Source organism: Suricata suricatta, chromosome 9, assembly GCF_006229205.1.
Source record: "Suricata suricatta isolate VVHF042 chromosome 9, meerkat_22Aug2017_6uvM2_HiC, whole genome shotgun sequence".
Taxonomy (NCBI): Eukaryota; Metazoa; Chordata; class Mammalia; order Carnivora; family Herpestidae; genus Suricata; species Suricata suricatta.
The window spans coordinates 11,494,364-11,509,279 of NC_043708.1; the positions used below are offsets into that span (position 1 = coordinate 11,494,364).

Genomic DNA, 14,916 nt, shown 5'->3' on the forward strand with positions numbered 1-14,916 from the left:
GGTTTTGTTCTCTTTACTTAAAAAATTGCTAGCCCCAGTGACCAGTCATGACTTGTCAGAGTACTTGATAAATCAGAGAGGTTCAGTCTGGGCTCAGTAGCCAAATGCACGCTAAGTGGATATAATCAGCAAGACCAAGGTCATTCACGAAACCGTGAACCTGGAAAACAGCTTGGTATATCACTTGGTTTTACTGATTCCTATGCATACACAGCTCATTCCCATCTTTGTGCTTTGTGTATTTACTTATCTTGTTTACCCTGTCAACAAGATTGTCTCTACTTTAAAAAAAAAAAGTCCCAATATTTCTTTAAGACAGTTTTGAAGCTCTTTTTGACAAATTTTCTTTTCTTGAACCTCATTGTATGTAGTTGGCATTTCCTTTTAGCGCTCAGTAGTCCCATGATGATTTACAGACTTTGAGAATAGTCATATCTGGGTTTCTGAACCTTCCTGGATGGGTGTATTAAAGATGGTAGGTTTGGAGAAACTCCACCTCTTAAGATTTTTAAAGAAAATGCCGGTTGGTTCTCTGAAAGAGGCAGTTAATTGGAAATTCCAACTGCCCAGCCTTTAGATTTTCCAAGCCCACTTCTGTACTTGTTAGCAGCTGATTGGCTGTTACTAAAGTTAAGTGGACCATTAAACCAGTAAACTGAAAATTCGGACCTGAGTCTTCTTTCTCAGCCTGAATGGAAGAAAGCTTGGGAAAACATAACACAGAAAAAGTGCAAGTAAGCAGGCATCTACTGTCAGGAGGCAGTCACGGTAAGACAGAGTAAAATAAGAGCCCTACTATAGTACACACTGATAGTATAATCATTATTCTATAACAGAGTGACTAAAAATGAATCAGATGGTGGAAAATGCAAGTTCCTTCTTTAGGGCAATTCCTAGCGTTTATTTGGTGCTAGAGAATAGAAAATACCCAGGTTTGTGACTTACATCTGACCATTATATAAAGCTCATAATAGATGGAATTGAAAACTGGAAGTAATTTAACTGCTAACAGAGTGAGTCAGGAGTGCGATCAAGATAAAGAAGTTGCTTCAGTCCATCAAGGCGTGGATTCAGAGCTAGTATTTATCAACTGCTTAGCCTAGGTAAAGCAGCTGTAAACGCTTAAAGTATATTCTTCCTTCAGTTCTCACAACAACCCTGTGAAGTGGCTGTTATACCTAGTCCACTGAATTGAAGAGGTTAAGTAACTTTCCAAAGATCAAACATCCCAAGGGGCAGAGCCGATCTTAAGCCAAAGTCAGTGCTTTTTCTCTGGCCCTGAGATGCTTGTTGAAAGGAGGTAGGACTCCATTGAGGAAAGTTGTAATCCTGAAGAAGGGGGAAAGGAGACTAAGGAACGGATGGAACAGAATCACGGTGGGCACGTGTAGCAGTTCTGGTGAGAGGTCAAACCTAATCATGTACTTGATAACTTTCTGTTTTAAAATTGTCGTTTTGTGGCATCTTTGTGTGCTGACTTAACCTTTGAATCAGGAGATCTTGGTTCTGTGCCCGAGGCTGTCACTAGCTACTGATGGGGTTTAGACACATAACTTTGTGTCCCACATATTCACTGTAAAGTACATTCCATCTCTAAATGTAAAAAAGAATAAACATGGGCTGCATTTACTAGAACAAGGGGACGTGCAGCGACTCCCAAAGCCACAGCCGTTGGTCCTTAGCTGCCTCTCCCTTTAGTTATGCTCCCTCAGCTTTCCTTTCCTTAATCAAAGCACTTAAAGGCCTTTCAAGGTAGGATTTTAGTTCTTTGGTCAAAGATAGACACAACCAATCCACTCAAATGTAATTAGAGATCCTTTTATATTTATTTGAGAGAACTGAATTGGGACAACTCCGAGGATAAAGTAATAACAGGTCACCCGCACTGGAGCCCTGGAGCTTAATACATTTCAGCCAGCTTTCTAAGGAGGAGAAAAACGGATGGGTTCTGATACTGCTGTTATGTCACTTAATGGGAATGTTTAGCGAAATAATGCAAGATTTTCCTGGCAAAGGCACTATTTTATTTTTCTTCTTCTTTTTTTAATGTTTGTATATTTATTTTGAGACAGAGAGTTCCAAGCAGGCTCCGCACTGTCAGCACAGAGCCTGATGTGAGGCTCGATCTCACGAACTGTGAGATCATGACCTGAGCCGAAACCAAGAGTCAGACGCTTTGCTTAACTAGGGATGGAGCCACCCAGGCGACCCTAAGGCACTATTTTCGAAGTGACTCTGATGATTTCTCCGTTTAATGTTAAATTCATTCTCACACCAAAAATATAATGGCACATAGCACCATGCTGGTACAGTGTCACCATGCTGAAAAACTTTACAGGGCTGTGTGAAGTATGTGACTGACTATCCTAGATGCACTACGTTATTTAAAAAAATAATGTTCATAAGGAGTCAATATGTAGTTTAAGAGACAATCAGTGTGTGTCTTATATAAATGGTACATCTGTGGTTTTTACTCTGTGCTAGACTTCAAAACTGTGATCTCCTGTTATTGAATGCAACCTTGAACTCCATCTCTGTAGGGTTTCTTCTGCGATTAAATAGATTATAATTATAAGCAAATTCAAAGCAACTGAGTACTTCTCTAAAAAGATTTTCTTTGGCTAGAGGTGAGCTGCACTGAAACAACAAAACAAGGAGAGTGAGAGGAGAGAAACAGAAGGACACTAATCATCTGTTTCGTGTTAGCTTGTGAAAACTGTTTTCTCAGATGACCAAAAAAAAAGCACTTAAAAAACCCACAGTTCTCCCCAACCATGTGACAAAAATGACAAATTTAAAAATCCGAGTGTTTGAACGTTATATTATTAGTTGCATGTATTGAATCAAGCAAACCAATTTTAAGGGAGGAAAAACATCAGAGAAATTTAATTTGCTCAGCAGATGTCAGGAACCACACAGGATCTAGTTATGCTTTACCTACATCTGGCACACCAGTGTGTTACTGTTTCTTGGATGCTGGCAAAAGACAGAAGACTCCTGGGTCCGAGACAGAGGACTTCATCACTAACAGCAGAAGCCATAGCCAGAGTCTCAGCATGATGTTCACGCCCAGTCTGTATGCCCCACAAGTCCCGTGGAGTAGATATCCATCATGGAAGCTGCATTAGCATCCTAGGGTTACAGTAACCAAATGCCACAGACCGGGTGGCTTAAACAATAGAACTGACTCACACTTCTGGAGGCTTAATGTCTAAGTTCAAGGTGTGAGCAGGGTTGGTTCCTTCTGAGGGCCAAGAAGGAAGGATCTGTTCCAGGCTTCTCTCCTTGGGCATCTTCTCCCACATCATCTTCCCTTCGTTAATACCTGCATCCAAATTCCCTCTTCTTATAAGGACACTGGTCACACTGGATCAGGGCCCACCCTAATGATTTCACTTTAACTTAGTTACCTTTGTAAAGACTCTGTCTCCAACTACAACTGCATTCTGAAGCACCGGGGGTTAGGGCTTCAACATACGTGTTTTTTAGGGGACATGTTTCAGCCCATCACAGATGCTTACACACATTGTGGGGTGCATTACAGGAGGAGAACACTGAGCCTGGGAGATTCGCCATGGAAATAAGCCTGCTCTTGCCCAAGGGGGATGTTGCCTTGTTTCTCAAGGTTTCTTGCCTCCAACACGACTCTGGGAAAAGGCCTGGGTAAAGAGGGGCCGGTGTTGGCACGGGGAGACCACACAGGGATGCTCAGGGCTCATGTGGGTTCTCCCAAGGTCAATGCAGTCAGAATCTCAGATCAAGGTACAGCTCTACCATCTTCAGAGCCTTTATCAGGTCAGGCTCTGTTTCATCCGGCTGTAGAATTGATCACACCTCCCCAACGGTTATCTGCATTAAAAAAAAAAAAAAAAACCCAAAGCCACAGCTCTTTAGTTTGGAATAATTATATTTATAAATATCTTTAATACCAACAAGGAGGTACATGTAGAGATTAGTCAACTGTTAACATTGTCTGTTTTGTCACATAAAGAGAAATATTTTTAACTTAAAAGGAATAGATGGTTTCTTTACTATGTAGTTGTTTATAGAAAAAGGAACTAAAAAGTATGTTCAGAGCTATTGAATAGAAATAATTCTTATTTCTTTCAACAGATGGAATTGCCCCATTTATATATTGCAATTTTACTTTTGAACATATTTGAGCTTTCATCGGGAATAATATATAATAAAGGTAAGGTTCTGACTTTCTTACTCTCTATTCTATAGGAGTTCTCCTTTCCATCCCTTCCTCACTAACAGTTAAAATGCTTCTTCTTTACCTTCCCTCCCAGTTTTTCTCAGGTATTATTTATTGTACCCTTGTTCAGCGATTTCTAATAAGATCATTGTGAATTTATTGTTTTTAAGTTGTGAATGTAGACCTTTGTTATAGTGTTTCACCTTTTTTAAGTGATAGAATACTTAAAGTTTGAGGAGCATTTTATTTTTTAATTTAAAAATTTTTAAGTTTATTTATTTATTTTGGGAGAGAAAGAGAGAGAGAGAGAGAGAGAGAGAGAGAGAGAGCGAGCAAAGGAGGGACAGAGAGAGAGAGAGAGAGAGAGAGAGAGAATCCCAAGCAGGTTCTGCAATGACAGTGTGTAGCCTAATGCAGGGCTTGAACTCACAAACAGTGAGATAATGATCTTAGCCAAGATCAAGAGTCGGATGCTAAACCAACTGCGTTATCCAGGCACCCCTATGGAGCATTTTATATTTGAAAAAGGTTCATTATTTAAATAGTTTTTTTAATTCTTCCTACATGAATGATTACCTGTGGTATGAATTATAAACTGCATTATGAGGCTAGCAGAGTGAGACTGAAGATCATTTTCTGAAACTAAGACATGGATTAAATTATTCAGTCAGACTTTTATGGTGGAAATGCTTTGTAAAAGGAATAAAACAATCCATCTCCACTTGTGCAGATTGTTCAGATTCCCTAGCATTTTGGACTGGATCTGCTAGAACATAATAGATGCTTGATTCAAAAAAAAAAAAATGGACTGAACAGTGAAGAGGTGGATTCAGTCTGTCTTCTGGTCACAGGTGTGTCGCAGAATCTTGAGTTCTAGGATGACCGAGTGCCGGTTGCCAGGTTCTACTGAGGAATATGCAATACGCCCACAGTATACTCTAAGATTGGAGCATCACAAGCCAACTTATGAGACTTCAGAGAAGGGAGAGTTTACTTCCACCAGAGTGGGGGGTGGTCAGGGAAGGCTTTGTACAAAAGAGAGCAATCAATCCAGGCCCCCCAATTGAGTAATCCATGTCTATGCATACATGGGGAAGAATATTTTACAAAGACAACATCTGGGTAAGTGATAGTAAAGTTGTGGAGGTAGGTAACCATATAATGTGAGGGGGGAAGTAAATAGTTCAGTTTGGCTAGAATGAAGGGATAGAAAAAGTAAAATACTTTGTAAAGGTAGGAAGCTGGCTCATGTCATTGGGGTACTGGAATGCCAGGCTGGGATTTGGGCTTTAGTCTAGGAGATTGTCAGAAGAGATAAAAACACTTGATCCAACTCTGCTGTTTGCAAGAGATTGATTTTAGATCAAGATAAGGAGAAGGGATATTCTGCCCAGCCCAGCCCTTTTTGGGGGAGGAGTCACCTATCAGTAGCTCTCTATTAAAATACAAATCTGTCGGGGTACCTGGGTGGCTCAGGTCATGATCTCATGGTTCCTGGGTTCGAGCCCTGCATCAGGCTCTGTGCTGACAGCTAACTCAGAGCTTGGAGCCTGCTTCAGATTCTGTGTCTCCCTCTCTCTCTGACCCTCCCCTGCTCGCACTGTCTTTCTGTGTCTCTCAAAAACAAAATAAAAAAACATTACAAAAAATTAAAAATAAATAAATAAAAAAATAAAATACAAATCTGTCTTCTCTCCCTTTTCTGTGCTCACCAAAGACTTCAAGAGTCAAGAACTATTTAATATTTACATTGCAGATTTTCCAGCTTTGTTTTATTGTTGATCTTTAGTTTGTACTATTGTGGTTGGAAAATACACTTGATATGATTTCAGTCTTACTAAATTTGTAATATGTGTTATGTCTCTTTTAGTGTGAATTAACCAGGGTATTCTCTTGTGTGTTCTTGAGGATAATGTGTATTCTGTGTTTCTTGGATGGAAATATATATATGTATATATATTTCTATATATGTATATTTCTGAATATATATGTTATATATCCTGAAGAATGCTTCAAGTTATACATGTTATATATATGTATATGTATGTATATGTATATGTTATATATATACATACATGTATATACTTATAATTTATGTATTCTGAAGAATGTTTCAAGTAAAAAAAGTTCTTGTTGATTTTGCATCTGGATAATGAAATTAATTGAGCATTTTAAAAATTAAGAAAAGAATTCTGGTTTTTGGCCATTTCTGAATTTTAAAACATACCACTATAATTTATACCCCCTTAAATTATTTTGTCAGTTTAAAAAATATGGTTCTTTTAATGGAAATCCTGCTCTCAGTGACAGAGTATATGTATTTTTGGTGTTACTTAGGTGATATGGAGAAACACTTTGTGTGTGCCAGCCAAAGGATCCCCCAGAAGAATGAAATAATCAAGTTGTATCTTTCCTCAGATGACTTGGTAAGATCCATTCATAATAGGTGACAACCCCTCACATTCTTTTTGGCTCCATATAGAAAACCGGTAGCACTGTACTCTTTCCAAATACCTTCTACTGTGTTCAGACTTGGCGAAGTAAAATTCTATGTAAGAGTATTTTCTATTCCATTCCATTTGAATCAAGTGAAATATTGCATTTAGCCATTGAAAAGCCTGGGTTGTTTTTGCTTTTTCTTCTTTTCCTTAGGATACCTCCTCCTTCTCTTTTTATTTTATTTTTTAAGTTTATTTATTTATTTATTTATTTATTTATTTATTTAGAGAAACACAGTGGGGGAGGGGCAGAGAGAGAAGGAGAGGGAGAGGAAGAGAGAGAGAGAGATTGATTCTCAAGCAGGTTCTGCATCATCATCACAGAGCCCAACTCGGGACTTGAACTCATGAAATGTAAGATCTCAAGGTGACCTGAAATTGACACCCGGGCACTTAACTGACTGACCGACCCCTTCCTTCCCTTTTTAAAAGGTTGACTGTAGGGGTGCCTGGGTGCTCAGTCGATTAAGCATCTGGCTTCGGCTCAGGTCATGATCTCACAGTTTGTGGGTTTGAGCCCCCATTGGACTCTGTGCTGACAGCTCAGAGCCTGGAGCCTGCTTCAGATTCTGTATCTCCCTCTCTCTCTGACCCTCTCCTGCTCCATCTCTCAAAAATAAGTAAAAAAACAAAGAAATAAAAGGTTGACTGTAATGATTTTTATTTTTTATGGATCTGATTTGTTCTTTGGAAATTTGACAGACACAGCCTGTTAGAGAAATTTACTTCACATGACCTAGAGAAAGAATCTTTCTCTTTTATAACAAGTACCACACTGATGATGCCATTTGGGGTAAAGGATAATTTGATTTCTTCATTTCATATAGTGGCATTTAAACACACACATACCCCAAAACCAGATAGCCATGCAGTAATGCTAACAAAAACATAAGTTAAAAAAATGTACAGATTGTTTGAAAATCTATGATAAATATAACACCCCCACAAGGACAAATAGATTTTTCCCAAAGTCTTTTTTGAGTTAGTTCCCTCTTCTTTCCTGATATGCCAGACACATGTGTAGTTTTTTATTTACAACTGTTGTGAGGTGCGTGCCCCTTGAGTCAAAAATGCCTTTCTTCTTTGTGCTTACTTATTATGGGGGAAAATGGATGTGAGAGGAAGAAAAACCTTCTGAGCCAAGGTCAGATCTTAGAGGTACGTGCAGACATATGTGGTCTGCCATGCCCTAGGGCAGGTTACCTAACCCCTCTAATCTCTAGTTCTGCCTTCTCAAAAAGGGAATTTATTATAACCTACTTTTAGATAGTTGTGACAGTCATTCTAGAAGTGATATTAGAAGTAAAACCTAACATAAGATGTTTATGTGTGTCAGACATTTTGCAAAACATTTTATATTCATTATGACATTTAATCTTCTGTAAAGTAATTACTTAAGGTAAGCAGAGGAGTACTGGACCTACCCTATTAGATTCAGTACCTGGGGCCTGTAAAATAAATGGACAAAAGACAGCTTAACAGGAGGAAAACCCAGACTTTACTTACACATGCAGTGTGTATAGCCACAGGAGAGTGAGTAATTCAAAAAGGTGGTTAGAATTTGGGGCTTGAATGCCATGTTAATAAAGGGCAATAAATTATAAATCAGTGACATGACAGGGAAACGGTGTTTGTGTTCATCTTCCTCCCAATCTCTGATAGAACCCAAGTCCCTTGAGAGCAAGGATTTTTGTCTGTTTTGAGGGGTTCTGCTCCCCCAGCCCCTCGAACACTGCCTGATTCATGGTAAGAACTCAGAAAACGTTTTTGGAATGAATAGGTTTTCCCGTTTTATAGATTGGGAAACTGAAACTCAGGGAACTTGCCTTAAGTTCTTTTTCTAACTATTAGGTGAACTAAATGAGATGAAGTTGTTAGCCTCTATCTGTATATTGGTTTTCATTTGTGATTGCTGCATTTTTTCCTTTTGAGATGGAGAGCGAGAGCGAGAGCGAGAATGAGAGAGAGAGAGAGAGCAAGCGAGCAGGGGAGGGCCAGAGAGAAAGGGGGACAAGAGGACCTGAAGCAGGCTCCACACTGATAGAAGAGAGCCCGATGAAGGGATTGAACTCACAAACTCTGAGATCATGACCTGCGCCGAAGTTGGATACTTAACTGACGGAGTCATCCAGGTGCCCCAACTGCGTGTTTTCACGTACCTTCTCAAAACTGAGAAATAGCGATAAAAATACACTAAAATGGGTTTTCCCTTGTACATTGACTCCTTTTATTTTTTATTATTTTTTTAAATGTTTAATGTTTTATTTATTTTTGATACAGAGAGAGATAGAGCATGAGAGGGGGAGGGGCAGAGAGAGAAGGAGACACAGAACCAAAAGCAGGCTCCAGGCTCTGAGCTAGCTGTCAGCACAGAGCCCGACGTGGGGCTCGAACCCACGAACGTGAGATCTGACCTGAGCCGAAGTCGGAGGCTTAACCGACTGAGCCACCCAGGTGCCCCCATTGACTCCTTTTAAAATTTAAACACAAAATAATGATTTTAATAAAATAGGGATTTCCATATGTGATGGCATGTGGCCTTGATTATTTATTAAGTGTAATAACCTTCTGTCCATTCTTTTTACAGAAAAGATTACCATATGGATGAGGTTTCAACTCATTATGACACTAGTATGACAGCTTATTCAATTCTAGAAGTATCCTTTCTCAAAATAGACTTTTTTTTCCTGGTTCGAGACGAGAATTATCACAGATAGCAGTCTTTAGCAGCGGAGACATTTCATAGATGACCTCTCACTTTTAAATTAATGGTAAATATGCTTTTCTCTGTCAAATTGTCATCATGTTCTGTCCCCTCTCTTTCCTACCAGAAAATCCACTGTTTTCTCCAATCTGAAAGTGAGCATGCAGTGCAGAAATTTCTAGCTGTGTTCACATCAGGAGGACTCGCTCCCAGCTTGGGAATTACAAATAGTACATATACTGGCATCTTCCACTTTAACTTAACTTTGGTAATGACACCTTATTTTATTCTTTGATATTATTAATGGGAAGCATACTCTCTCATAGGATGTGTTTTTTTAATAGCTAGTTATAAGATCACATCTATATAAATTTTAAACCTAAAATACAGTGTTATATGTTTTACTTTAGTTTTAAGAAATTAAAGAAAAAATACTTTTTTTTATTACTTACCTATGTGTTAATGATTTCCACCACTCTTCATTTTTTTTTTACAGAGATATAAGTTTGCCGTCTGGTGTTCTATTTCTTCAGCCCAAAGAATTATTATCATATCTTTTCTTTAATATTTTATTTTACTATTTTTTTCAGTTAAAATGGTTTATACCTTGTCTCATTCAAAATATTCATGCCAGCACTCTCCTTTGGGTAGCAAATAAATGTGTAAATTCTCCCACATCACTACAAATATATTTGAAATATTCATTTATTTTTTTAATTAAAAAATTTTAAATCCAAGTTAGTTAATATATAGTGTAATAATGATTTCAGGATAGAATTTAGTGATTCATCACTTACAAGTAACACCCAGTGCTCCTCCTTTTTTCTTATTAAATTTTTTTGATGTGTATTTATTTTTGAGAGAGAGAGACAGACAGCATGAGCAGGGGAGGGTCAGAGACAGAGGGTGACACAGGATCAGAAGCAGGCTCCAGGCTCTGAGCGGTCAGCACAGAGCCTGAGGCAGGGCTCAAACTCACGAACCATGAGATCATGACCTGAGCCGAAGTCAGACATTCAACCGACTGAGCCACCCAGGCGCCCCATAACAAGTGTCCTCCTTAATGCCCATCGCCCATTTAGCCCGCGCCCTCACCCAATACCCCACCACTACCCTTAGTTTGTCCTCTGTAATTAAGAGTCTCTTATGGTTTGTCTCCCTCTCCGTTTTTATCTTATTTTTCTTTCCCTTCTCCTAGATTCATCTATTTTGTTTCTTAAATTCTACATGTGAGTGAATCATCTGATTCATCTGTCTTTCTCTGGCTGACTTATTTCACTTAGCATAATACATTCTAGTTCCATCCACATTTTTGCAAATGGCAAGATTTCGTTCTTGTTGATCGCTGAGTAATACTCCATTGTGTATGTATACCACGTCTTCTTTATCCATTCATCAGTCAATGGACATTTGGTCTCTTTCCATAATCCTATTGTTGATAGTGCTGCTGTAAACACTGGAGTGCATGTGCCCTTTCAAACCAGCATTTTGAATCCTTTCGACAAATACCTACTGGTGCAATTGCTCTGTAGCAGGGCAGTTCTATTTTTAGTTTTTGGAGGAGCCTCCATACTGTTTTCCAGAATGGCCGCACCAGTTTGCATTCCCGCCAGCAGTGCAAAAGGGTTCTCCTTTCTCGGCATCCTTGCCAACATCTGTTGTTTCCCGAGTTGTTAATGTTAGCCATTCTGACCAGTGTGAGGCGGCGTCTCATTGTGGTTTTGACTTGTATTTCCCTGATGATGAGGGATGTTGAGCCTCTTTTCATGTGCCTGTTGGCCATCTGGATGCCTTCTTTGGAAAAGTGTCTATTCATGTCTTCTGCCCATTTCTTCACTAGATTATTTGCCTTTTGGGGGCTGGGGTGTCATTTCTTACAGTAGAGGTCTATGGGCAGTACTCTCTAATTGTACAACATTTTCATCACCACAGAAGGGCAGCCCATCCCTGTAAGCTCCCCAGTCCACCTTCTGCTCTTCAGATGTATATAACCACTAAACTACGCTGTCTGTGTAGATTTGCTTATTCTGAACATCTCGTGTAAATGAAATCATACAACACCTAGTTCTTTGTGACTGGCTTCTGTCAGTCAGGGTAAAGTCGCCAAGCTTCATCCATGTGGTAGTGTGTGTCACTACTCTATTTCTTTTTCTTTTTTAATTTAAATTCAAGTTAGTTAACATACAGTGTAGTCTTGGCTTCAGGAGAAGAAACTAGTGATTCATCTTTTACATATGACACCCATTGCTCATCCAGAAAGGTGCCCTCCTTAACTCCCATCACCCATTTAAGCCACTTCCTTACCCACCTCCCCTCCAGCAACCCTCAGTTTGTTCCCTATATTTAAGAGTCTCTTAAGGTTTGCCTCTCTGTTTTTAGTTTATTTTTTTCTTCTCGTTCCTTATGTTCAACTATTGAGTTTCTCACATTACACATGAGTAAAATCATATGATATTCATCTTTCTCTGACTTATTTCACTTAGCATAATATCCTCTAGTTCCATCCACATCATTGCTCATTCTTTTTCATCACCGAGTAGTATTCCATTATGTACACACCCCACATCTTCTTTATTTCTTCCCTATATGTGATGTGTCATTTTTCTCTGGATGCTTTTAAGATTTTCTCTTCGTATTTATCCTCGTTGGATTTCTATGCACTTCTTGGATTATAAGTTTACCATATTTGTAAAGTCTTCAGCTGCTATTTCTCGGAAAAAATATGTTCTACTCCTTTCTCTGTCTCTTTTCTTCCTGAGATTCTAATTATGTACATTATCCCACAAATATCTAAATCTCTGGTCATTTTTCCGTAATCCTTTCCCCCCTTTTTCAGATTGGGTAATTTTAACTGCTTTATCTCTAAGTTTACTGATTCTTTTATCATCTGCAATCTGCTCATCAACTAAATATTTTATTTCAGTTATTATACTTTGCAGTCTCATTGTTTTCATCTGGTTTTATTGTTATATTTTTCACTTATGTCCTGGGATTCCATACATTCTTTCCCTAGGACATTTTCCTTAAGCCTATGTACATTTTTAAATTTTTATTTCAGAGAGAGACAGTGTGGGCAGGGGTGAGAGGCAGAGAGAGAGAGAGAAAAACTTAAGCACGCTTTATGCTCAGTGTGGAGCCTGACATGGGGCTCAATCCCATGGCCCTGGGATCATGAACTAGGGCAAAATCAACAGTGGGACATTCGACTAACTCCGCCACCCAGGCACCCCTAGCCTATGTACATATTAGTAACAGCTGCTTTGAAGTCTTCGTCTACTCTCTGGACTCACTCTGGGTCAGTTTATCATTTTTTTTAAATCAGTTACATGTTTCTGTTTCTTTTCATGTCTTGTTATTTTGGCTGAAGCTGGACACTTAACATAATAAGCTGTAGCAACTCTAGATTCTGTTATGTTTTTATGAGAATTTGCTGTGCTCTTTTGTTGTCGGTTGTAGTGTAAAAGGCTCTTTCTTGTTTTGACACAAACTGTAAACTGTCTTTGCTATGGTTTCAGCAGCTGCTCTCTGCTCAGTTTTTTAAGCTTCCATGTCTAATTAAAAAAAATTATTTAATGTTTGTTTATTTTTGAGAGAGAGAGAGAGACAGAGAGACAGAGTATGAGCAAGGAAGGGGCAGAGAGAGAGGGAGACACAGATTCCAAACCAGGCTCCAGGCTCTGAGCTGTCAGCCCAGAGCCCGAGGTGGGACCCAAACTCACCAACCAACCACGAGATCATGACCTGAGCTGAAGTCGAATGCTTAACCGACTGAGCCGCCCACGTGTCCCATGGCTGATTACTGAAGCATGGACTCTGTGAGTCTCCTCTGCACACGTGTTGCCCCAGGACTCGAGAAGAGTTTATATTTAACCCTTAGCTCACCACTCTTGCAGTTCCCTTGTTCATGGGATTTTCCTCTTAAATTCCCCAATTCTCTGTGAACACTGAGCTCTGATCTCTGACACATCAAGCCAGTAATCCCTCAGTTTTGTGCTACCTGATGGTGGTATTCCACTTTATGGCTATACTATTTTACATACCCTATTAATAGTTTAGTTATTTCCGATCTTCTACTATTACAAATAATGACAAAAAATATACTTGGGCACATTTTATTTTACACATATGTGAGTATAAGGTAGGATAAATTGCTAACAATGAAATTGCTGGGTAAAAAAGTATACGCATTAGATGCTCTTGTTTCATTTTCATTTTTAAGGATAGAGTTGAATATGCAAAATAAGTGTTGCCACTAACATTGTAAAATACTGTGTTCTGATGTCTTCTTTATTCAAGTTCAGTGATCGAGCTTACTGGTTGATTAAAATTCCCAGAGAAAACATTACAAAAAATACAGGTAAGAGTGATCCGAATTGATTCTTTTACTCATGGGTCTGGCTCGCCAAATTTAGCAAATAAAAAATATTTATTGTATTAAAAGTATTTGTCATTCCATATGATGTCTCATGTAGTATTTCAGACACACTTACTAAAAATTATTGTAGTTTATCTAAAATTCAAATTTAAGTAGGATTCCTATATTTTACCTGGCAATTCTATAATAGATAGATTGGTTTGATACACAGAACATTTATATTGTTCTTCATGTAAATAAACTCATTCTCTAGAACTCAAAAACTGTAGTATCAAGAAATTCATGTACCAATAGGTTACCTTAAAATAGGCTGCAATATGTCATGAATTATTCACTATGGAATCTTCTTTATATCCTACTGCAAATACTCAGATGGAAAAGGAGGAAAGTAAGTATCAGGAGTTATAAATATTGAGCTAGTGGACTGAACTAGTAGATCTTAAGGTATGAGACATATTTTCATAGTTTAAAAATGATGGAGGGTGAATTGTTTTTATATGGCAGGCGAAAGAAGCAGAAACCAACTTGGCTTCACTGAAGGAAAAATAGGAAATTTGGTTTTGTCATAGAACCAAATAAAAATGCAACCAGGTTACAGGAAGGAATTGGTCCTAAGAAATGGACAATCATCCAGACCCTCAAGACCACTTTCACCCTATTTCTCTTCTCTATATTTTCCATAATCTACACTTGTTTTTCTCTCTCTCTGCAAACCAGCTTCCTAAACCTGTCTCATTGCTAGTCATTTTTTTAAACATATGTTTCTTAGGGACCAACCCAATTCTAAATTCCCAGAGGAGTCTCTTTAATCAACAAGTTTTGATCCAGCATCCACTTGTGTGTCAGTCAGATGGTCATGAGGGACCAAGACAATGGAAATCTGATAGGCCAACCCCTTTATGTATAGGAGGAATGAAAGGACATATAAAATTGTGTGTCATCCAGAGTGAAAGTGGGGGGTTGGTTAGAGAAATGATACAAAAGATTCCACGTAAGGAAGTGTCAAAGCAAAAGTAAAAGAAGCCCTAGGGCTGTAAAATCTGATATGGTTCATATCAGCATTTTATCCTTTATTCATCTCAATTTTTTCTAAACTGATCTATTGAAAGCTTGGTGGGGTTTTTTTTTTTCTCAAGGAATT

The 14,916-nt window shown here is 38.6% G+C and overlaps 1 protein-coding gene across 1 annotated transcript in view; it reads left to right on the top strand.

Moving 5' to 3' along the window:
• The first annotated feature begins 663 nt into the window (after positions 1–663).
• The window catches only part of CATSPERB (cation channel sperm associated auxiliary subunit beta), a 107,980-nt gene continuing 93,727 nt past the window's right edge, over positions 664–14,916 (top strand). The window contains exons 1-5 of the mRNA XM_029952163.1: positions 664–768; positions 4,114–4,192; positions 6,536–6,624; positions 9,528–9,668; positions 13,697–13,757. Of these exons, the coding sequence (XP_029808023.1) occupies positions 4,114–4,192; positions 6,536–6,624; positions 9,528–9,668; positions 13,697–13,757 (370 nt within the window). The 5' untranslated portion in view covers positions 664–768. The remainder of the gene's footprint in view (positions 769–4,113; positions 4,193–6,535; positions 6,625–9,527; positions 9,669–13,696; positions 13,758–14,916) is intronic.